General features: G+C 34.7%; 1 protein-coding gene across 1 annotated transcript in view; it reads right to left on the bottom strand.

Moving 5' to 3' along the window:
* Window positions 1-26,526, bottom strand: part of LOC105532503 (ephrin type-A receptor 6-like) — a gene marked incomplete at its 3' end in the record, with an annotated part of 38,059 nt that overhangs the window by 6,936 nt on the left and 4,597 nt on the right. The window contains exons 3-5 of the mRNA XM_011970681.1: window positions 13,900-13,931; window positions 8,982-9,045; window positions 33-141 (exon numbers count right to left, since the gene is read on the bottom strand). Coding sequence (XP_011826071.1) covers window positions 33-141; window positions 8,982-9,021 — 149 coding nt within the window. The remainder of the gene's footprint in view (window positions 1-32; window positions 142-8,981; window positions 9,046-13,899; window positions 13,932-26,526) is intronic.

The following is a 26,526-nucleotide window of genomic DNA, read 5'->3' as shown; positions in this document are numbered from 1 at the left end:
ATCTTGGAAATAGTCTGGCGTGTTTCAGTTACCTTCCAGTGATCAAGAAGAATAAAGTCAGGATGACGAGGAGAGTGAATCCACCAACAGCGGCGGTGGCTATCACGAGAATCTGTCCTTGTTCTGCTGCCATGTCAGAAGCTGAAACAGAGATACAATATTAAAACTTCCCTGGGTGACATTTCACTATTAAAACCATTTTACAATTTAATTTATACTAGAAAGTACAATAACGGATGCCAAGCCCAGCATATTTGGCCTTTATTTCAGTATTTGACACATATGAAGCAAACCCAAAATAAATGAGTTTTGACTAAGGGCTGAAGAGTTGGGGCCATAATCCACAACATAAACCTCTCCTCTTTCTTCAAAAAAGGTCAATAAAGTAGATGAATTCTTAGTAGCCCTTATTTTAAGATTAAGTACGTGCTGTAAAACTAAATCAGCAGATGGGCTAAAGGATTCTGTTTTATGTCATTGCTCACCGTATTTCCTCTTAAACACTCTGGCCAACAGACCAGGCTTTATAGACTGTTTTGATATCTGTTTTCACAAAGTAGAAAGACTACTGTATAATTCCTTTTAAGAATGATGTTCTTTATACTTCATAGAGCTTAATCCACACACTAAAATTGTGGAATTCCACCTCCACAGCACAAGGATATGCATAGTGGGTGCTCAGATGTTTAATCAGCAATAACTGGAAAAATGATATTTAAAAGCTTCCTTTTTTGAAGAAAAGACCAGATTATATATGGTAGCAACATGTTCCTTCTATCATTGATAAAACTGTCTCTTAAAACCACAGGAGCTGCATGTTTTACTAATTTTCCAGGAATCTTTTAACATATATCATTTCAATTAATTTATTAGCACTTCTAATTTTTTTATTCATAATGCTTTAATCAAATTTTTAATGAGTGGAATAGGCAATTGCTTAATAATAGAGGTAAGAAAACAGAAGCACAGAAAAAATTGAAGAAATTGTTGAAGCCCACATAGAACTATGACCAGAATTCAGTCTTTCAGGTTTTTGTCTCATTTCTCCATTTTTTTTTTTTTTACTATAACTTGTAGTAATCATTCAGTTAACCATCAATATTCTAGAAAACCAAATCAATCCGTCTCTTAATGTTCCTTAACTGAAATTAAAGTTATTTTTTATTTTGACTACTGAAAATAAATAATATCTATTAATCTCATCAGTTACTAGAGAAAATTGAATCAAATAAGGTATATAACTGAGAAGCAAACTGCAGAAGTCTCTAACATAATAATTTATTAAACTTGAGTATTTTACAGCTTCCACAGAAGTAGATCTTTTTCTGAGAATTAAGTATGCAGTATACTATGTGCAAATTCATATCCAGAGTAATAGCATTCTCATAAAAATGACATCTACAACAGAATGTCTAAGCCTTAAACACTATTGTCAGGTCAGTAAGAAACCAATCATAGCATTTTAGAGACTTTTAAAAAAGTCTAAATGTTAATAAAAACAAAAGTCATTTATGTTCAGTTTTCAGTAAGAGAAATTTATTAAATCTTAGAATTAGAATTTAGTCACTATGATTTAATCAAGACATTTTCAAGCAATCTACTACTATGTTAAGTTTTTGCTCATAATCTGTGCAGAGACAAGTTAAGTAGTTGCATCTTATCCAACAAATAATGTACTGAAGGTTTTTTATTAGGTCTTCACTGAATTTCCTAATCTTCAAAATAGCACTGATATCATGGGAATTAATGTTGTGCTCTAAAATGTCACATATTCTCACTGAAAGTTATTGAATAACAAAAATGTAAGAAATAGTTGTTCTAGAAAACATTATCTTTTTGAAGATAAAGCAGATGGCATTTACCCAAAAAACATTATTTACTTAGAAACTGTTGTATCTGTAAAATATACAGTATAATTCAAGAATTTTGAATCAGGGGCATATAGTTTCATAGTAGTTAGGTAGCTATAATTTGTTGAGTCCAAAATTCAGAGGGAGATTTAGTAATTGGGTGCCTTTTGAAAGTCAGATTACTTTGTTATAAAAAATGGTGTTGTTTGACATACATCACTACTGACTAAACTGCTAATTCTACAAATATGTCTCCTTTTGCACACTTGTTATTACATTTATAAACTTTGTTTTAATTAAAATTTTAATTAGATAACAATCTTAAGTTATGACCCTTTGAAAAATGCATATTCCTGCATAATTGCTTCTTAAACTTAGGAACCATAAACACTTCTCTGTGGAGAATAAAACATGTTATTGGAAAATAAGAGTATTTAGTGAAACACTATTACACTGGAAGTAAAATGCTACAGATTGTGAGGCTGGGATGATTATAAAAACCTCATCAACATTATCAACTTCAACAAGACCAACAGTCATTATTTATTTATTAGGAAACTATGAGCATCAATTCATTATCCAAATTATCTTCACAATAGTCTTGATAGGTAGGCACTATTATCATTCCTAGTTTTAACAGTTAGTTTACTTTCTCAAGGTTACATATCTTGTCAAGGGAAAGCCGGCAATCCAGGTTCTATTTGTCGATCTCCAAGCCCAAGCAATTGCCAGTACTTTAAACCACCATTTTTACTAACAGAAGAACTAACTAGATCTAGCTGTTTTGGTCACCCTAGAACAATCATAGCCTTGCTTGAACTTGGTTTCATATCTGTAAAATGATAATGTTGAATGTAATATTCTTGTCACAATCTTTCAGAGCAATTGTACTATGATATTGTGTTACCCATGCAGGCTGCAACCAAATAGTGGAAAGAACAAGATTTGCCATATGGAAATAAAAACGATCAGGAGCTTGGTCCTGATGGGGTTAATTTTTGTCTTTTACCATATTAGTGTTGGTCCGTCACAGAGCTCTGGCCTCATTTCAGGATAAACTACAAGGCCCTTAACTTTGTTATCAAGGCTGTCTACAAATGGCTCTAGCATATGTCTTCAGATACATCTTATATTCTCCAAGCATACTGAATTTCTTCCAGTTCCTAGAAGGAGCCAAACTCTTAATATCTAGTCAATTTCTAATCACTCCTTCATGAATAGCCCATCATTTGGAAAGCTTTTCTTTTCTGGTTGTTTAGATTTGGGTAGGTCCCCAGACAGATGTTCCCTAAGACCCTTAAACTATTTCTACCAATAAAACCATCACATTTTATTGAAATTACATTTTATAATCCGTCTTTCCCATTTGATTTCAAATTCAGTGAGAGCAGGAACTATATTCACTATGATATTCATAGTGGGGTGAATGGTGACAGCCTTTCCCCTCCCCTCCAAAAAGGAATTTGCAGGCGTAATTAAGAATCTTGATTATCCTGGATTAACCAGGTGGTTCCCAATCCAATGACAACTGTCCTTGTAAGAGACAAAAGTGGAGAAGCCAAAGAGGAGAAGGCCATGTAAAGACACACGTAAAGACAAAGGCAGAGACTGGAGGTATGCAACCCACAAGCCAAAGAATGAAGACACCAAAAGGAAGGAGAGAAAAGGAAGAAGTCTCTCTTAGAACCTCTGGAGGGAGCATGCTTTCGGTCTTCAGAGCTGTGATATATTATTTTAAGCCACTGACTTAGTGATAATTTGTTGAAACAGTCTTAGGAAACCAATACAGTGTCCAGTCTATGTGGTAGTAAATATTACTTTGAGTAAATGGGTTGAATAATTATTTGCACTGTATGGTTCTGGTGAGAAAAGGTCGGGAGTAATCCACATTCCCACCCTTCCCTTGATATGTGAGGAAGATTTACCATCAGTGTAGCTATACAATATATGTGAAGAGAGTGTACCCAACACTAATCAGAAAAATCCAATTAATCTGTGTGCTTGGAGACAATGCTTTCTGGGAGGTAGAAGCTACTAGGGAATTCAGACTGCTACATTTTACCAAGTTGAGTGGATTAAAGCTCAGAAATATGAGTCTACGTTTGAGAATTTATTAGTTCATTCAATTAATATTTATTGAGCAACTAGTATATGCTAGGCACTAACATAGACACAGGGTATACAATGATGAACAAAACACAGTTACCGTGCTCATGGATTTTCAGTTCAGTGGGGAAGACAGACACTGAACAACAAATTACAAAAGTAATTATTGTTACAAAAGGGAAACTGAACGGTGTTGGAAAAGAATAAGCAGCCTCTGGCAGTGAGTGAGCTGACAGGGAATCTGGGAAAATGTAATGTGTTGGAAGAAGTAAGAGGAGGAACAGGATGATCACCTCCTTGGATAGAGATCTCATTAATTTGATTTATTTAAATAGACACTTAAAGAAACAAATAAGCAAACCATGAAATTATCTACCAAATGGATTCCAAGAAAATACAGTATAGCTATAAATGTCTCTGTTATGAAAACTTGTCTATAGCATTATCCATTCATTTTTTTCAATCTTGAGCAAAAGCTTATTTCTCATTAGCTTTGTAGGAGAAAAATGTATAATTTACTCACATAAGTAGCATCTGTTGAAAGCAAACTTGACCCTAAAAAGAACCACGCTGAAGTTCATAGTGTAAAATAAAATTTATTTGTGACTGGCTGATTGGAAATGATCCTTTGTTTAATTGCGGGGTTGTATTCTTGGACAAAGATAAGTATATTAAAATGATGCACTTCATTCTATGATTTGGGAAAAAGTATACTTCCTTAAGAAGAAGCAATTATGCAGAAAGAATTGGGAAATTGTGACTGAGCAACAGCGCTTGGCATAAGTTGTGGTGACATTATTAAGTGTGGTTTGTTTCCATCTAAAGAAAAAAAAAGTGAAATGCTTGACTTGGAATCTAAATACTTAAAAAAGAGATTTCATATCTTTAGGAAAGTGTGAGAGAAAGGCAATTTGGCTATTTTTAACCAAGGAATTTTCTTCTGTGGAGGCATATGATTTTGTCTCCCTGTAATCAAGATTATTCTAGTTTATATTTACATTTCAAAGTAAAATCTGTTATTTGTATTCTGTGTCATTTTCTGTGGGATAGATTTCTAAAGTTAACTCTTTTCCGTTATGAACATCTTTTTAAAGTTATTGAAGACAGTAGTTAACATGAATTTTTAAATAAAGCATCTCACAAAAAAAATGCTGCTCAGTGAAATAAATTGTCTTCATAGTTTCACCAGAATGATTTCTTTAAGCACAGCACAAATCTCAACAAAGCCCTGAATTTATGATACCCAGTAAATTAATTTTAAAGTTTATGGACAACCAATACAGGAAAATTCTCCTCTCAGGTCATGTCAGAATTGGCTTAACTTTTTGAGAATTTAGCAACACAATGGAGATTAATTAATCTGCACATTCTCAACACCACATTCTCATGCAGACAGAAGAGTATGAGATACAAATGAAAGCTAAGGAAACATATCTTCTAGCTGAACATACACTTGTGACTTTGTGGATGATACTGCTATCATTTTGGTCACTGGACTTGAAAGCATAGGGTTATCCTTGATTTTGCATTTTCCTACAACTCCAAGTCCACAGTCAAGTTTTTCATCTTGCCTTTATTACCAGTGACACAGCCTACCGTCAGGCTTCAGCCCTGCAGGAGTAGACTAGTTTTACCATTTGCTTTTAGGTTGCCTTTGCACAGTATCTTTTCAAAATCCATCCACATTATATGGACAGATAATTATTCTTCACAATAATATTTTAAAATATTGAGAACATTTCCCATTGCCTACAGGGTAAAATCATCCCTTTCCCATGTATCCTATTCTCAGAGATGTTCAGGCAAGAAAACTTGGACTCAGCCCTCATCCAATTCTCTCCTTCACCTTCCAAGTTGATCAGTCCTGTCCCTTATAATTTTAAAGTATTTCTTAGATTCTTTCTCATTCTCTCCAACTCCCACTGTATTTTCTTAGTTCAGGTACCCATATTATCACATGTATTTGAAATCAGCTAGACAGCAGGCTCAATTATGTGATTCAGTTGAACAACAGAAAGCAAGGCAAAAACAAAAAAGATTCTCTAGAAAGATAACTGACTGAGGTCCACATACTATAAAACAGCTTTGACACCTCACAGTTTTACTTCATACATATTTGTTGATTTCCAAGTTCATAAAATAGTATAGTAGGCAACAGATTAGAAGATAGATTGGGGAGGCATGTACAGAGAGAGAGTTGAATAGAATTGCACACTGCTAGTCAGACTGATGGAAGAGGTGGAAAAACTGAAAATCTGACACAAGATTCCAAAATGGATACTAGTCAGAGGCCAGGAGTTTAGGATCAAATAGCCCTACAAAATTCAAGGAGCATCAAATAATTCACTATGTTTTATAACTCAATAATACATTAATATGATCATTCGATATTAATTAGAAAATACTGAGATAAGTCCAGTATGTTTTATTTGAAAGGACAAGAGTTTGGGAACGCATGATTAAAAAATGTTTGCCTCCAAACTATTACAAAGTTGTAAAAATAATACTTTTAAGATTAAACCCTGGCCAAAAACTTAAATTACCAAAATGATTCATTTCCTGAGAATTTCAGTTTTTTGACTCATCTCTACTACAAGCCTCTTGAGGGCAGAATAATAAGGTTCAACTTTCTATATAACAAGGGATTAGCATAAGCCATACATAGTATAGGTATTAATACATGTGTACTGTTTGTGAAGAACAGATAAAAATGACATTCTAAATATAAGGATAAAATGCCCTTGGCTAAAGAACAGTTTACTTACTTGATGTGTGTGTCAAAACGCTTAAATATGTTGTAATTTTACATTACATTCCCTTTCATATTTGTATTTTGTAAATCAGTATGTACAGAGGTAAATTAACAGAAAATAATGTGGGTCAATTTCTTTTTCCTAAATATCCCTGCTTTGAAAAAAAGTAAAAAGAGTCAACAAAGTATTATAATGATATCTTTCTTTTACATTTATTCACTATTTACATTTACATTTATTCACTATTTGATGCTATCAACTCAAAGGAAAAGATAAGATTAGAAATAATAATTTATTCAGAAATAGATTAATAGAAAATAATGTGGGTCATTTTTTTTTTCCTAAATATCCCTACCTAGGCTTTGAAAAAAGGTAAATATAGTCAACATAGTATTATACTGACATCTTTCTTTTACATTCATTCAATATTTGATGCTCTCTACCCAAAGGAAAAGGAGCTCTAAGATTAGAAATAAAAGAGAAGAGCAAGAGATTGTCTTTTCCATTCAAGTAAGCTGGTTACTGATTCCTCAGCTGGATGGAAACAAACCTGCTGGGTCATTTCTGTTGAAGCAGAGACCCTTAGCAGGGATCATACTTTTTTTTTCCCCCCAGAAAGTGATTTCACAGCTGTGCCTTCTTCTACTCCTCTGCCACTTCTCCAGAAACAATACAATTGAGTACATCAAACTGTGACTACACTGAAACACCAAAGATTTTGAGATTCACGCTTCCTGATGACCTCAATTTACTTGTCAGGTAAAAATGCCAAATGGCATGGGGATAATTGGAAAATGTGAGTTTGGTACAATTTGATGGAGAGGCAGAAGCAGAGGCAAATAGTGTAGCATAATGAAATATTTTCTGACTTTTTTTTAAAAAAGAGATTCTTGTGTTCATTAATGAATGGTCAAGATGCCTTACCACAGGTAGGCTTCATGTGACAAATTTCAAAGAACAAAGAAAATGATTGAGACATTTAAACACCTGAAACTATGGTCAACATTCTAAATGTCAAAGATGTAATTTGTAATTGTCTGTATATCATATTGTTACTGGCAGTTGAGATAGGTCTTGAGAACATTTTTCTCAAAGAATATTTATATCTTCATGCTTATATCTTTCATCCTTTAAAAAGTTTTTTAAGATCCAGTGTAAAATAGGATTTCCATACAAATTTCACAACTTCCCTGGATCACTGACCTGGAACCAATGATGTTCAATTTTAAATTCTATTCACCATGTGCCATAATATTAATAGTGGATATTTGCACATTGGTGAGCATATCTAGGCACTTGAGGTTATAGCTTCTTAATATAACAATTACTGTGGTTTGAGATAAAGAGCTTTGTAACGAAATTGATCATCATTAGGGATCACACATTTTGTAAGTTGTATGAACTGTATAAACTTAGATTTATTTGGAGTCTATTTTTCACAGAAAAAGTATTTAAAGAAAATAAACTTGATTTTAAAAACCGAATGATTTAGAAAAAAATCTAAATAATTTCTTGAGGAAATTCTCATTCACCAACTGATTATTCATTCAAAAACAACAAAAATATCATTTGCTAAGCACTGTGATATAGAACTTGGGGAGATGAAGAAAACTAAAGTGTGATTTTCTCATAGCGTTTCTCTTTAGTGAGAGAGAGAGAGATGCAGACCTTAGTTGTAATACAGAAACACTGGTGCTAGAATGGAGGTATATGTGAAGGTCACAGGACAAGAGGGGGAGACTGGTAATCTCCACAGGAAAAATCATATGAAGGTTATAAAGAAGGTGATTCTTAAACTAAATCTGGAATGATTCAAAGAAATCTGCAAGTCACCAACATGGTGAGTAGATATTGGACACTATAGCTTGAGGAAACATCACAAATACCACAAAGATATAACTAGCACAACATCTTCAGGAGTTTATATGTACTTTTATATGCCTGGGACACATACCAAAATGCACAAGAGGAAGTTGGAGAGATAGGCAAGGAATAGGTCATCATAATTTAAACTGAAACTGACTCCAGTCAGCATGCTTGAGTTTTTCTCAAGTTACTATTAATATTCAGATTCCAGAATAGGGTATATACAGATGTTTACTGAAAATTGCCATGTTTACCAGAGACATAAACTCTTGCAAATATATGAGAATACTGAAGGCAAACCCAACAGAGAAGAAAACAGAACTGAGACTGAGACATTATTAAAGACATCATTGGAGAGCCTGGATTTGGCCTGACCCTCACACTACCCCTTTGACTTTTCAGTTACCTGAGGCAATAAAGTCCCACTTTTTATTAAGCCAGTACATTTTTGTCACTTGAAATAGAGAGTCCTATTTAATATAATGAACCAAGAGGAAATAATTAGACTGGATGTAAATGCTAATATGTGGCAGGGCGATGCAGGACTTTATATATCCAAACTAGGTATAGTTACTTCTCATTGTTTATTATGTTGCTTGAGTTGAATATTTTCTATCTAACTTTACTATCATCTTTTGATTTTGATGATAAACACAGCCTCTCAAGTCTGTTTGCCTGGTAACTGGATGGATAGGATTGGAAGCGTAGGGTGAAATGGAGTGGAAATGTCCTTACCTTTCCAAAAACAATCTTTTTCTATAGAATGACTAACAAATGTGCCAGGAGATATTCCAATTTATTTTTCTTTAATAGATGGATAGTTTTGGGGGGAAATCAGTCCTGTCTTTCCTATATCTAATGGATCTCATGTATCAATTTAATAAAAATTGCATGGATGCAAAAACAAAGAAAAAAAAAAAACAAATGGGCAGACAACATTTCTGGCAAGTTTAGCAAGACAGCATGTTAGAATGTGGGATAATTTGCTTAACTGAAACCTATCTAATTATAAACTAATTATCACCAAAATACTGGAGCTAAATTCATGTGGAACGCTTTTAGTGAATTTTCACAGTTTATGATAACAAATTTGAGGCTACGGTTGTCCTTTATTTGGCATCAGCAGAACTATTTATGGAAGCACGGCTAACCATCAATGCCAGGTGCCAGTTTTTCTTAGCGTTATGGACCCAAGTATATTTCCTTAAGGGCCTGCTCTTGCTTTATGCCAAAACTCATTTAACCATCTCCTGAAAGTGAGTAAGTTCTAAGGGAAGATTCTGGATCATTGTTTGAAGCCTGTTCTGAAGAACACCAAACTATTTACCTCAAACAACATCTAATCAATCACCAGGATTAATTCTGGACAGATTCAATGGGAGACTATTTTAAAAAGGCCAAACCCATGGTAGCACAAAACTATGGCTCCATCAATTTTTTCAGCATCTCTTCAATTATTTACACTCTGCTTCTCCTTAAGCCATGTGTGTGAGGTCTCCCAGTTAAATAATTTATATTAGCAGCAAGAAGGTTTTCTGTACAGTATTGCCCTACTACTTACTATTATTTTGAAGAAAATAAGATTGTTTACTTATGCATATTGATTTTTTCATAAAATTTAGACTTCATTGCCTAGGGAATTGAGTTAAGTAAAAAATGAGGCTTAACATTAGGATCTACAAATGTGGGAGTAAATACCTTTCTAAAACGGAAATGAAAAGGAATATTTCCTGACATACCCATTCACTTTGTCACGTAATATAAAAACAGTATTGTGTTTTATTTATTAATTTTTAACTAGTATCTTCACAATATGACACTGATTTTAGACAAACTGGGTATTTGCCATCATGGCAGATAGAAAGATAAGCATCTTCCGAAATGCTGATGATATGGGTGTGATTTTCAAAAACTAGAATTGATTTCAGGATACAAATAATTCTGCTACCCTATTGCTGCCAGGAAGAATTGAGCATCACCAACTTTATCAAAATGAAAATCATTTTCTTTGGCAGACAAAAGGCAATTGATCAACACTTCACAGAACGAGACAAGATATTTCCATTTTGTACAAGCATATTTTTTCTGTAGCTTATCCAGGAAAGCATAGTGCAGAGCTACGCAGTTCAATATAACTTTTTCATTGGGCGTATTACTCCTCGGGTTTCTTTTCGATGACTTGGAACAACACCTGCTTTGAAAAATATCCCGGCCAGAATCATCTTTTTTCACAGTATCCTGTGGCGTGGGACTCTGAACTCTCAATGTAGAATATATCTAATGGTGGTGGCAGACTCAAATCTGCTTCCTAAGGACAATCTTTGCTTTGCCTGCAGCCCGTTTTAGTGTAAACGTGGAGAGGTTTTATTTTTACTTTTGCAAAACTACTGGTTGGGCTTCTCAACATTTATAGTGGTAGGATTTCTCTATTGCTTCACCATATTTTTGTACCATTTGTATCATCTATTGATATGAAAGCAGAAAATTCACATCCTAAGCACTCATTAAAGACCAACTTCGGCCGGGCGCGGTGGCTCACGTCTGTAATCCCAGCACTTTGGGAAGCTGAGGAGGGCAGATCACGAGGTCAGGAGTTTGAGACCATCCTGGCTAACATGGTGAAACCCCGTCTCTACTAAAAATACAAAAATTTAGCCGGGCGAGGTGGCGGCGCCTGTAGTTCCAGCTACTTGGGAGGCTGAGGCAGGAGAATGGCGTGAACCTGGGAGGCGGAGCTTGCAGTGAGCCGAGATCCCGCCACTGCACTCCAGCCTGGGTGACAGAGCGAGACTCCGTCTCAAAAAAAAAACAAAAAACAAAAAACAAACAAACAAAAAAACCAACCTCACATTCTTAGTAAACATCCTCTGAGGTATCTGTTCAGCCCTATCTCTGAAAACTCCCTCCACCCACAGGGAAGGAGTTTGGAAGATTGTTCTCCCTGTCTCTGGCACCCAGTCATACATACCACTGGATTACTCACAGAGAACTGACCCAGACTGGACCAACCACATTCCCTCTTGCAGGAATTTGGGATTAGGATTCACAATTAGTTTGGCAATTTTCATGCATGGTTGACACTAAGGGAAATGTGATTTATAAGCAATAGACATGTTTTCCTAAATCAACATAGACACAGGTAGAGCACAAAACAGAGATGAGTGGCTGTGCTTTTATTATCAGGAATAAAAGCTGTCTTTCTTTTTGAGAATTTTCCAGTTTCTTGTTTCAGTTTTTTTTGAAACCTAGTCTGGGACATTTCTTCATTCCTCTTTCCGTAAGCAAGCTCATGGTTTATGTGATATCTGCAATCAAAGCGTCCTATTAGATTATTCCAATTTTAAGTTCCTAACAGGCAAAATTTTTGGAAAATAAATTTAAAAGGTAACTCCTTTCATTTACTTCCTAGGTAGAGTTTATCTTTTAAAGTCTGTGTGCATGGAATGAATTAAGTAACTTTCTTCCATCATGGAAAAATCATGTTCAGTCAGTGAAACTTTACCTTGGCTCTATCAAAGGTTGTAGTCAGAAAGTGTCATGTAAAAACAAACAAAAAACTTTTGCATTTGTTGAAAAAGCTGCTTGAGGCCATTTTCCTCAACAGCCTCTATAAATCTTTCTTAGATCATTTGTGCTTCATGAGTGTATAACTTTTCTATTCTCTATGCACATACATGTGCATCTCTAGTAATGATTATCAGAATGACACTTTGTTCTCTCTTGTGTATATGGACCTAATTTTCTATTTTAGTTCTAATCTATTAAACATTTTGTGCATACATTTTAAACTGCCTCAAATGCTCTTAGGAAGAAGAGAAATGCAGATTTAAAAAATCACTATTTCTCTGTTTAGTCCTCTGAGAAAGCATCCTTATAAAAATTAAGACCAATTTAGATATGTTATTATATATATGGGGAAAGTCGTGCTACTTACTGCTTAAAACACTCATTTTTTTCTGTTTAAAACATGAAATTTGGACTATTATATTTCTCTTATTTCTATTGAATGACATTAATAACTGAAATTATATATATATATTTGAGACATACATGTGTGTATGTGTATATATGTGTGTGTGTGTGTGTGTGTGTATATATATATGAGACTATTCTGTTAAACAATAAGTAGTTGTCAAAGATTCCCAAGGATTCAAAGGCATTCTGAGCTGCAGCACAGAATGTGACAGAAAAAGAGGCACATGCCACAGGTAATTAGAAAGTCCCAAGTCTTTTTGGTGTGTTCTTACTTGGTGCTCTGTTTGTCTGTCAGATAACTTGGAATAACTTAGAAAATAATGGAGTAGCCTTTTTTTCAGTTATTATGCTCAGTAAAAAAAAATGTGATTTTATTCAAGTTCAAATATTCTCAAAACTGTGTCTATTCAATAATTTGAAAAGTAAAATCCTTCCTTAAGCAAGATATTCTGTGTTTATATTCAAGAAGTGATAACATACCTAATACCTATTCTGAGCGAAAAATATCATTTTCAATATATAGCTGAGCTTGATTTTGGGTAAGTTGCTTATTTCTGTGCAAGGAAATTCATGAGGTGGCTATTATTTTAATTGTAAAAAACTTATAGCGGAGTATGTGGCTATGGTACACAAGTCTTCTCATTTCCACTTGAAAACAGAGGAGGATTCCACAGAGGCTGCCCTACAAAAGGTCTTTTGCCAAAATTACATTCTTCTTCTTTTTTATTATTTCCTTTTTTCTTTATATAGGTGAGTAGCAGCTGATTCACAGCACAGGATGGTCCAAAAAAATTATACTGAACTCAGTGGAGTTTCCCTCAGAAGAAGGGTAGTAATGATCATATTAAAAAACACCTTTGAGAGCTTTTATGTGTTCTCCATAGTTCTAAACATGTATGTTAACTTATTTAGTCTTCAAAATAATCATGTGAAATGGTAGTATTATTACCTCCATTTAATAGATGGAGAAACTGAGGCACAAAAAGGCTAATTAACTTGCACATGGTCACATAGTTAGAAAGGACAGAACCAGAATTTACTCACAGATAGTTCAAATCCTGAGTTCGAGCTTCTAACCGCTGTCCTATGTTGTCTGTTTGCACTGAGACATTTGATGTGTTAAGTATTGAAAAGAAAAGTAGGCCAACTTCTAAGCAATTTGATTACCATAGAAACAGTAGAGACAATGGTTCTGGATCTACAAGGTGATATTGCTGGAATGGGCCTGATGGAGGCCCCCTGACTTGCCTACTGTGCTCACTAAAATTTGGTATCTCAGAAGTCAAAACGTAGAGTTTCTTCGGCTGAGTCAAATTGCCCAGTGCTTAAGCCCTGGGCGGTCAACATACCTTGGGGAATTCCGCTCCTCCTTTTATGTCACCTACATAAATTAAACAAAAACTAACACCAAAACTAGCCAATTATCTTAATAGTAAATTCATGGGTATAAAAAATAAAATATCAGGGGAATAAGAAAATGATTTGATTGCTTTTATATAGTATCTATACGCAAGAAGGTAAAGAACATTTTCAATACTATTTTGAAGCTGTTAGAATGGAATTTAAGATTGAAAACTAGTAACAATAATATCAGTATTAATAATCATGTATTGATCTCTAACCACATGATAGCTGGATACTCTTCTGTTGTTAAGTACTTTACAAGCACTGAATCACTGTATACTCACAGGAACCTTAGAAAGTAGGTGGTATCCTTATATCCATTTTCCAGATGTGGGAACTGAGGCACAGAGTGGTTAACTGACTTATTCAAAGTCCCATATTTGGGATGTGATCAAGTCAAAATTTAAATCTAAGTTTAAGGAAGTACAACGCTTGCGCTTGAACTTTTACACAAATTCCTCTTTGCTAATTCTCTTTTGCTGTCTATTTACTTGCGAAATACCTGTCAAATTGAATTGCATGAATCAGCTGCTAACATAAAAATTTTCTTTCTTATTTCTGCTTGTATAAGTTCTTCCTTTTCTTCAAGGCCAAAGTAAGGCCATCCTCCCTGAAGTTATTTGCCAGTTGTCTAGTTTGGAGTAACAATTAGGATTATGGTGATCGTTAACTTTGAATGATCACATGTTACTTGTGTCAGATACTGCAGTGAGTACTTTTCTCACATTAGGAGGCAGATACTCCCTATCCTCCTTCTCAGCTTCACTCTTCACCAGAATCTCTCTTATTCTCTGTCTTAGATGGGGTTTACTGGGACACAGATTCTTCAATGGAGCTTGGCTTGCAGCATGTTTTCTGGGCAGTGACCTCAGCATGGACATGTGGGAGTGCAGGAAGCCCATGGAAAGATGCAGCTGTTGACTTGACACACGGTAGCTGCAAAGACCTCAGCGGACCCCAAGGAGTGCTGGAGCTGGGATGGTCTTCTGGGTTGTCTTGAACTGACACAATGGGCATGGGTCTTTGTACATCACATTGAGGAGTCTTGGATTCTGACTGTCCCCAGGAAGAGGGCATGACCCTGGGACATCCAGCTTCTTTTGGCCAGGGGCAATGTCTGCAGCTATGAGCCTTCAACTATGAGCTTTCAGCAGGCAGAACTACCACTAGTTGGGTCCTGAAGGGGAAATCGAGGCCACACACCACACCTCTAAATATAAAATGTTTTGCTTATTGTTTGTTTATTGTCTTTCTCATCTCTCTAGAATATAAGCTCCAGGACAGGAGAGATTTTTGTCTATTTCTGCTACAGCCTGAGTATGTACAGAATGGGTTCTCAAGAATAGTTTTGAATGAATGACTCTACATACAAATGAATAAATTTCTAGTTTTCCCACAAGGAAACCAAAACATCAGTCAACTATATTGCCTTCCTTAGGTCCCAATACCTGGAGAGTTTTGCATTTTAAGAGCAAAGGAAGATAGTATAGCATGTTTGCTTTACTTCATTTAGGGGTCTAAGGAGGAGAATCCTCATGAGCCAAGAAACCAAGTCCTATGATGCCTAATTGAATGTAGCATTTTTTCTTTCACCAATTAGAATGTACAACTACGCAACTGAGCCTGAGACAAGTGCTTTTGCATGGCATGTTAGTTTTGGTGCCTAACTTCCCTCTGCTAATATATCACCATTACCCCTAGGCTATCTAGATTCACTAAGTTTCCCAGATAACTTAATGTCTAGATTTTCTTGGAAGGGTTGACTTGGGATGGCTTAGCTCCAGTTTTCTCAAAAGGTTCTGGTGAGCAGGTCATAATTTACTGTGCTTTCAGAAAGTCCACAGACCAAATATGAACTGTCAAGGAGACATATGCAGGCTTACCTGCTGGCAGAGAGTGAGCATGTATTAGAATTTAAATTGATGATTCCCAAGGTTCTAGCACCTTCAGTAGGTGAATTTTTCAAGGCTAAAATAGTCTAGGGAATTTGGAAGTTATGAGAGCTATAGGAGTGTCAATGAAAAAAGATATTTGGAAGGTTTTATTTTTAGTGTGGTAAAATGAAAGTGAGGAAATAATTAGATGTGTTCTCAATGGTTTCAGGGACGTCAGTTATGGGAAGCTTACTGTGACTGGCTTGCCTGTCTCCAAAACTACATACAGCTGGAAGAAAAATAAAAACCTAGGAAATTTGAGCCTCAGAAGCAAGGTAAGGATGGCATTGCACGGTCCTCACTAGCCACACGTCTTGTGTTTCTTGTGCTGAGATCATCATCCCCACCATTCCTTGCTGCTGATCTTGTGCTATTTGAGGATGACACTGGTTCTCCAATCAGAGCTTGCAGCCAAATAACCCAGAAGGCTTATCGACACAGAATGCTGGGCCCCACCCCCAGAGTTTCTGACTTAGTGGGTCTAGTTGGAGGTCTGAAAAATGTGCATTTCTGGTGTGTTCCCAGGTGTTGCTGATGCCTTTGGCGCAGGGCTCACATTTTGAAAAGCACAGTTCGAGCTATACTGACATTCTTCCAATTACTAGAAAGCTCCATGCCCTCTTTGATCTCTACACCTGCACACATACTGGTCTCTCTGTCTAAAGAGAACAAAAGCTCCCCAGTTCTCTCATCTGGTCCCTCCACCCTCACTGCACCCCTACTTTCATGGCCAAGTTTGACTTAACCTTCAAGTTTCCTTTAAGACATTACCTTGTGGCAGCTTTCCTTGACACATTTGTTTGCATTGTTCTCCTTGTGCTCCCTTATACAACACATATTACTCTCTACTGGAATGTTGTTTAATATTCTGGGCTTCTCACTAGCTGTTGTGAAAGCAGGGAATTGGTTTATCCTTTTTGTTTCGGAATCCCCAGTGCCTATATCTATATCTGGCCCATTTATTAATATGTTTTGATTGAGTAAATGGGTGAATGAACAAGTTGAACAATTAAACATTCTTCTGCTTACTTTAGCTTTTACTGCTTCCACTCAAGTGCCCTTCTCTCCTCCCTCATATTAAATATAACACAAACTATATCAAATTTTAAAACAAATTCTTTTTACTTCCAAGGGTAACAACTTATGTAACAATATTTAAAATAATGATAATTTCATTCCTTTATCTCAAAATGGGAATAGGAAGTGTATACAAATGCAGAATATATGTATTATGTATATGAATGTGTGTATGTATGTACATATATATACACACACACGTGTGCTAAATTCAGTAATATTGCCATGTTTATTGTTGATGGAATTGCCAAAATTATTTGTTGACAAAATTATTTAGTCTGCTCACTGATTATGCATCCAGCCAATATAAGATAACTAATTTTAAAAAACTGTAGTGCAAGAGAATTTTTAAATGAATGCTGTTTTCCAGAAGCATAAGAGAACATGAAAATCAGTTAGATGTGAATCAGCTATTTTATATCTAGCAGTAAGATTGCCATATTCTGCTCCTTTGCCTATCTTTATAGTATAGTAATGTGCTCACACATGTCATGCTTGGGTTTGTGCACACACAGCTAAATCTTTTAAAGTACTCCTGCAATTTTGCCAAGAATTCTTGTTACTCAATTTAAATTTCAAGGGAACTACTGTTTCCCTTAAAAAAGTAAAGTGTAATATGAATACTTATGCTGCTTCTTAATTCTTCATACGAGCCTTTGTAGAACTGGCTGGGTTTATTTTATAAACATTTGTCCATTCAGTATTGTGACTTGATGGTGAAATAAAGCACAAACAGCTGTTTTGCACTGGGCTAATACAAATTTAGAAGACGTTACATTAGATAATTTAAAATGTTTTTTATTGAAGAGTGGCGCCAGGCAAATTAAATTTTTTCCAACTATGCTTTTACGTTTTGACATAAACGTATGATATTTAATATTCATACATTTTATATGAATTACTTTTAACCTGACTTGGACATTTTTACAACTCTTTCTTTCAATTCTCAGATTTTTTTTCAGCTCTGAAAAATAATGGATTATCATGTGGATAGAATTTGACCAGGACATACAATTACAACAGGAACCAAAACCCTGTGCTATGTCATCCTTCCAGCCTGTGACTTCCCAAAGGACAGCTTCGTCTCAGCATCATGTGTTTCTACCCTTTCCCTGTAAGAACCATATTTCATATATCATCACTATGATACTCTACAACCAGCTAGAGCTCCCCTAATGCTTTCAAACACCATTCTATCAGTACTTACTGAACAACACAATACTCCTATTCCCCACTTGAGCTTAGTGCATGACCATGAAACAGATGAGGGCGAGTGGTCAACCACAATGAAGAATCATATCCAGCAGTTCTGGATTGGCCTCCATATTGCTGTTAATATAATGAGAAATTAGGTTTTCTTCACTTTGCCCTTGATGTTTTTCTGACAACTAAAATACGACTTTTGAAAAGCCACATCAAAATATAAGTCAATAAAGCTGATTTGTGTAGTCTGAAGAATGGCTCTAACTCTTTAAGTATTACATAGAGAATATATTTTTCACTAAATTTGGGGCAATTTGAAATACCTAAGGACCATTTTTGTTCTCTTTAAGAATTCAAGGTTGTAAAGTCAAATAGCTTGAAAGAAAAATTCAAGCAATTTATATGATGGCTGATAGAAAAAAAAATCCATCTCATATCAAGTCAAATTAAAATCAGACTTTGGGGCCGGGCGCGGTGGCTCAAGCCTGTAATCCCAGCACTTTGGGAGGCCGAGGCCGGCGGATCACGAGGTCAGGAGATCGAGATCATCCTGGCTAACACCGTGAAACCCCGTCTCTACTAAAAATACAAAAAACTAGCCGGGCGCGGTGGCGGGCGCCTGTAGTCCCAGCTACTCGGAGGCTGAGGCAGGAGAATGGCGTAAACCCGGGAGGCGGAGCTTGCAGTGAGCCGAGATCGCGCCACTGCACTCCAGCCTGGGTGACACAGCGAGACTCCGTCTCAAAAAAAAAAAAAAAAAAAAATCAGACTTTGGGAATGACATGAATCAGGAACTCTCTTATCTCTAGTGTGGTTTAGTGATAAGCTTCCTGAAGACAGAGACCATATATTATCTCCTTAATTTCCTCAGCATTCAGCAGACTGCTTGTTATTAATATATGTACAAAATAAACAAAAATAAAATACTAAAAATAGATAGGTAGAATAATAAAATACATGTCATGTGTTTGAAGCAACATTGAGTATTTATAAATACTGAGTATTGTGTATTTATTGGATAATATTAATTCATATGCAATTAATTGAATGCCTTCTATTTGCCAGGTGCATGCAAAGCAATATAAGAGGTACAAAACTAAGAAAGAAATGGGAAAATATTAGTCAAAGAGTGCAAGTCTTCAGTTATAAGATGAATAAGTTCTAAGAATCTAAGGTACACCATGGTGACTATAGTTAATAATACTGTATTGACTACCTGAAATGTGCTAAGAGAACAAATTCACACAGCATACACAAATGAGAATCTTTTTAAAAAGGAAACAAAAGAAATGTTCCCTGATCTTGTAAAAACTTCCAGTCAAGGGTTGATGGTTTATATACCAAAGAAATAGTATTTTACATGCATTGCTATGTGTTACTGCCTTAAAAATAAGCTACTTTCTGTATTAAGAAATACATCTACTGCTATTTGTTACTTTTGTTTTAAATATGAGCCACACTGTAACACTGCCCTTTGATATGCACATTTTACAACATCTAAGTACCTGTTAATAGTTAATGATTTCCTTTCCAGCTCATTTAGCAAAGTTATGATCTTTAATATTTTGCATATTAAGGCCTTCAATCTGTCTTATGGTACATAAGCCTGGTTCCTATCATTTAAAATCCTTATTTGATCTAGGCATAATTGAAATAAAATATCTTTTTTTTATTTTTGTCAATTCAGTCTCTCTTAAAGGGAGACTTCCACTTTCTGTGCAAACAGTTACTCTTCATCAAGACCCTGCATATTTAAGTAAATCATACTAGCTGCTTAATTTTGCCTCTTTGGAGTGTTATACTTGGTGTACCATGTGTACATTAATACAGAAATATGCATTAAAACACTGCACAGCACTGTGAACTTGATGCATTGAGATTTATAAATAGTCTTCTGAAAATCTGCTTATATTCAAAGACACATTATGCTAAGGCAAAATATAAGTAATTAAGAGAGGGTGATGAATTGGAGGTAATAATAAAAAATAATCGTGTAGAAAATTATAAGTAATGACTAGGTGAATAAGAAAAGTGAAAGTACTGAATGGGCAGAAAGGGAACTCAGTTTTGGTTCTAAGCATTAGTATGAAAAGGGCCTAATGCCATAATAACCCCATTCCAATGCTTACTACCTGTGGGTACTGTTAAGTTACTGTACTTCATTATGCTTTACTTTCTTGATCTGTAAAATTGGCATAATAGTATCTTCTGCAAAGGCTATAGTGTTTTGGTAACCAGAAAAGATTTTTAAAAAGTGCTTGGAACATAATTAGAAGTCACAAATATGTTGTTATGAAATCTCAATGTTTGAACTTACATTAAACTTGTATCACAGCCTTCTAAACAAAGCAGGGATTTCTTTTATCACATGCTAAACAGGTTCCCAATTAGCTTCAGCACAAATTCTTATTATGAGGGGCCTTCGTCACCTTATAGGACAGGCCACTTTATATTCAGACACCCTAACTGCTAGAAAGTTCCTCTTTTCCACTGATGTTTGCATTTAGATGGCTATGGCTGCCAGTGTTGAAAGTGTGCTATTGATTGGAGATTCCTTTAAATTAAAGTCTTATATACTGGAATTCGTCCTCCTCTGGGTAGACTCATAAATATGAAATCTGCCTCCTGCTTGATTAATTAACTTTTTTATTACTCTACCAGGGTCAGCTGGTCCTCTTTCTGCTTCATGCGCTACCATTAATAATCATTCCAAAATTTCTGGCTGGTGTTAATAATGATGTAGCTAATTTCATCCTAAGTAATTGAAACAGTACAGACTGTGCTTCAACAGACCGGATCAAACATAATGGAGGGTTTTATAAAAGAGTTTAAGGAAGAAAATGTGTTAACAACAAAATTGTCATTTTACCCTACCTAAAATGCCCCCCAAATTTAGAATTAATGATTAATTTGTAGTTAGATTTGCATATATTATGTTTTTTCATGACTCAAGCCAGTTATAGCTTGTTACTCAAAATAAGGCAAGCAATATTGCTTATCTATGGCAAATAAAATTATCCGATTCTTTTTGAACTGGTAGGCAACATACTGTTCTTTAGTATTTTAATACTAATATTTAATATTTTAGTATTTCTTTTTCTTTTTGACCTGGCAGGCAACATACTATTCTTTAGTATTTTTGTAAATCATATTTTCTTTATTTATTTGATTACATGTGTAGTGGAACCTGTGTGTAAGACATTTTGAGACACACAGATATACAGACTATAGTTCTTTATCTCACTGAGTTTACAACTTAGTAAAGAATTACGCCTTTGAACAATAAAATATTTAGAAATTCCAAGGAAGGAGTGATGATTTCTTGCTGGCAAGAACACTTTAGGAAGGTAGCATGTAAGCTACAGTGACTATTTGTAATGTGATCATTTTCTGAATACTCCAGTTGGAAGTCATAGAAGAATCTTAGATATGATGAAGATACAGATAATTTTGTTCATGAAGCATCCAAATAATCTAATTTTTCCAGAGAATACGTTAACTTGGAAAAATCGATAGAAATGATGTCAGTTTGGATTACATTTGGAGGGGGACCTGATATCTTGCTGAGAAATTAACATTCTATTCAATACAACATATGCAACGATTTAGAATTTTTAAGTGTGCAAATGGAATTTAGAAAAATTAATCAAATAGGGACATAAAAATGGATTAGGGAGGAAGAAACTGAAACGTAACGTTGCATCTTATTTTTTAGGATCATTTCCTACCTACAAATTGCTAAAACAAGCCAAATTTCTTATATGTCAACCGTACTAAAACAGCTAAATCTTATGTATATTTTCAAAATAATTAAGTGGTTACATTTATTCATTTGTATCTACATACATACCACTTGTTGAAAAATATATAAGGCATGACGTAAGATTTTATTTTGAAATACCCACTATAATGTAATTATTTTATAGTCTGGTTTGTTCATGTTGATTATAATGATTTTTATATGATTATTTTATGTGCTATAAATTTAGTCCATCATTATTACTTTTGGTAAATAATACATTTTAAAATGTGGACAGATATGCCTTTTCTGCTACAAAACTGATTTATGCAGCCTACAGGTGAAAACTTAAATTTACATGCTGTTAAAATGTAAGCTGTAATTAATCTTTTCAGGAAAAAGAAATGCATTGCTTATATGTTGGCAATGTATCAATTCTCATGGGTCATTTAGATAATTATTAAGGCAATGGAAGAGGTAAATTGCCAATTACTACATGTAAAATTCCAATTTTCTTTCAAACACTGGCTTTAAGCTATGGATTCTGTTCCCTTTTGATAGCTCATAAGTTATTTTTTTAGTATTTAAGCAGAAGGTTCAGGCTGGCTACAATCTAGCAGAATACATTTTATTTTGGTTTTAAAACTCCACATGCAAAATTACTTACTGCTACTATAAAATGGAATTTAATGTTATACAAATCTTGCTAGTGTTTTAAATAAAAACAAAAGTTTGATTTCCTTATCTTTATTACTTTTTAAAATGTATAATTTAACAGGATTATTGTTAAAATGTATCAAACATGTTTTTTTTCCAAGCAATTTATAAGTTATGGCTAATATTACTGGAGATGTCAACAATTTTTTATTTTGATTCTCATTATTTTCAGCAGTGAAAGGCCCAGAAAATAAGCTCAGAAATAATAAGAAATTTGAGGTAGTTAAAATTTGCTATTACAGCTGTATAAGCCAAATAAGACTGTACTTGACCAAATAAGACTGTACTTGTGTGTGTGTGGATATGTGTTACGGTTAATGCTTTGGGGTATAATATAGATTTTATTTTAATATTGAGAAAATTCTTACTAGCTTCTAACACCTAATTTCCATCTATCTTCCAAGAAAATCCACATGAAGTATTTTTATATTCTTACTTTCTTACTACTGATTCTGTAATGTTATTGTGGTTTTGATAAATCTATTCTAAAAAAGTAGGGGCAATCAAGTACAGTACCTAATAATAAGGCCAGTACACAGTAGGCACTCAATAAATGCTGTTAGTGGACATAATATTAACTGTACACTTAGCCCAGCAAGAAATCAGTGGATCCATAAAATGCGAACATTGAAATACCAGGAAATAATTTTCTGACTATATATCAGTCAATTTGATCTATCAATCAATCTGTCTATATTTCTACCTCCGTATACATATATGCAATAAGGAATGTTTTATAGATTTAGGTAGATGGGAAACCAATAGCTCTAGTTCAAGTAGACTCATTTTACGATGCTAACAGTGATAATTGGTAATCTTAGCATTTGTCAGTCAGTTAGAGAATCTCCACTAGCATATTTTGAGACTGAAAAAGAACCAAGCAGTAGTCTCTAAGCGCAAGAGGGTCGCCATAATTTTTCTTCAGATGCCGCTATGTTTGTAGCACAAATAGCCTGTTAAGAACATTATGATTTTCAAAAGGAATTATTTCATAATCATATTATTGCCTTGGTCATTAGCAAAGTCAAAGTTGGACAAAATAAAATAGTATGACTAAAAAGAACTGAATTATAAACTACTTAATTTTGTTTAATTTCAAAAATTTGTACCAGATCACCAAATGAGATCACTCCTTTCCAACCCATACCTCATCTCTATGAATGTATTATAAAGTTAATTAAGTGAAATACACAAGAGAGAACTTAATAATAAAGCTGACATTACAATAATTCAGGCACTACTTGAGAAACAAAGGCTACAAAAATTTAAAGAAGAGCCAGGAGGGTATGGAGAGAAAAAGATGGATGCCAACAGTTGGGATTCACATCATCATATCCTTGAATTTATGGGAAACCTATCCATATGCTACTATAGCATTATTCACTGAAATTCTCTCCTGGGTATAAACAGCAGGCTTTGAAAATGCTATTTAAAGCTAACCAGGTTTTTTTTTTTTTTTAAACGATCCTTTAAATTATTTTCCCTTAGACTGTAAATTGACTTAGGAGCCATTCTATGTTCTCAAACATCAGGTTTAGACAAATATATTATTTTCAGGTTCTTCTCAGGCATTTTATCTTTTCAAGATTTTAACCAAAGTCATTTTCATGGCATTCATGAATCAGTAATTCAGAACAGAGTTTTCACCATCTTCTGCTGCCATTGTCAGATAGTTCTAGGGTTCTAATCTTGTACCTCCACTCGCTAGGTATCAGATTCTGGTAAAGCTACATAAATTTCTAAAATGAGGCATAATCTTGTCAGAATTAAATGAGGTAATATGTGTAAATTGCTCAGCATAGAGTCTTGCACGTATTACTAGTCATATTAATCCAGGATTCAAATCCACCAATGGATCCGGCATATTTTCTGGATACATGCAAATGCCCTTAATATGGCTAAAAAGTGCTCTTGGTTTGACCCGTGTAACTCTCCACCTTCATCTATCACCATTTTGCCATTCGCATCTCCTCACCACAGCCACACCAAATTATTTACTCTTTCAATATTTTATGTTGTTAGAGGCCTTTATGCTTTTTCTGTTCCATGACTGTTCTTTCAAGAGTCCCAGCCTCTCCCCCTCCAGAAGCCTTTCACCACTCACGTGTGCTGAACTAGTCATCTTCATTATGCTGTCACCATACCCTTTGTATATTTTTATGATAGTACACGTCACTAATCTTGTATTTTTTATTTAAATTTTTTATTTTCCTCCCAGAAATATAGACTGAAACGCTATTAGCTCTTCTTATTATTTTTTTATCCCCAGAGCCTCATATGAGTATGGCACATATTAAATATTCTATACATGTTGGTTGGATGAGTGAATTGCACTGAGTCACTTGTGAGTACGAGACCTTTCTTTTTATCACAGAACGTCTGAAGAAACTGTCCTCAAAGTACAGTGAGTTGAAATCTAAAGTTAAAACCAAATCAAACTGTTAATATTTAAATCAGGATTTTTGTTAGTATTACACTAGATGACCTTCTCTAAAAGTCCTGAATGAACACAAATGACTTATTTAGATTTAGCTGTATGAGTTTATCTGAGAGTGCATTTCTAACTTAAAAACGGAACACTCAACAATGTCACACTTTAAAAGTCAGGTGAATTTTTTAAATCTGTGAAATAAAACAAGAGAAGTGCAAAGGCTATTAACTTTTCCAGGCTGTGAAAAGAAACACAGCCTAGAAAAGACAATGATTCGACTATCTCGGACCAAACTTTCCTTGGACTGTATCCTTAGCTTTATACCTAGGCCAAGGTTTGACAAGTGGGCAGGGAAAACAAACAAACAAACAAACAAACAAACAAAACAGTGGAAAAGACATAACAGGGACAAATCTTTTGATATTTTTATACAGATTTCATTGTGGATCTATGTTTTGTGATCATTATACTCTACTCCCAATAATTTTCTCTCTAGTTTAAAAAGTCAATAGTCTCCAGCAGAAATTCAAATGACTAATACTGATACAAACACTCAGGTCACAAGTATTCTTTTTATTAATTAGGTTACTCATTCTCCCTAAGCTGGGGTCCTTCTTACTTAAATATATCAGCACTTTTTCCCTTTGTGGTTAGATATAATTGTAACGAAGAAGTTCTTATGTGTGAATACTATTCATCAACGTAAAACAACGAAAATATTCCTTCTGTCACAGATCTGAAACCCAAGTAGCTTCTTCTTGAAGGAGTAATACACTGAGAAACTATGGCCTATTTCACGGTCTTACAAAAGACGCTTCATAAAAATACAAATGGTAAGATGTAGTAGGATGGTGGAGTAGCTAACAGCATAGGCCTTTGAATAAAACACGCTTCCACTGCAAATTTTAGCTTAGCTTCGTACCAGTTGCTTAAAATTTGGGCAAATTGTTCAACTCCTTTATAGGTAAAATTACAAAAATAATACTTGTCTCACTGGATGTTGAAAGGTTTGAATGAACAACTCCATGTAAAATATTTCATGTCATTTTAGGCATTTTTAGGGGCTCAATAAATGCTAGCTATTATTATTGTTATCTATAAGAAATTACTATAATAAATTTACTTTTATGGAATTATTATATGAATACAGTATTTTAACAATGATGGAAACAGATTTTTCTTATATATTTGGACACTTTTTCATAAAGATGTCTGGCAAAAGCAATCCCTACTATTCTCACAAAAAGAGCAGTAAGATGGATTTCTGAAGGCCAAAAAGAGTTCATTGGTAAAGCTGGATTTAGAATGAATAAAAGACTTCAAAGCTGGTGTTACATGACATTGGAACATCTCACTCCCTTCACCTCCCATGTTGGTTTTCAGCATGCTGAGGCTCCGGAATTAATGTGGGTTTCTGATGAAGCCCATATATCCGTACTTAAACTTACAATGTACATGGCAGTGGTGTTTA

The sequence above is a fragment of the Mandrillus leucophaeus genome, unplaced genomic scaffold, assembly GCF_000951045.1.
Source record: "Mandrillus leucophaeus isolate KB7577 unplaced genomic scaffold, Mleu.le_1.0 Scaffold963, whole genome shotgun sequence".
Taxonomy (NCBI): Eukaryota; Metazoa; Chordata; class Mammalia; order Primates; family Cercopithecidae; genus Mandrillus; species Mandrillus leucophaeus.
Note: the sequence above shows the minus strand (reverse complement) of the source record. Positions and strands in the feature narration are given on the sequence as shown.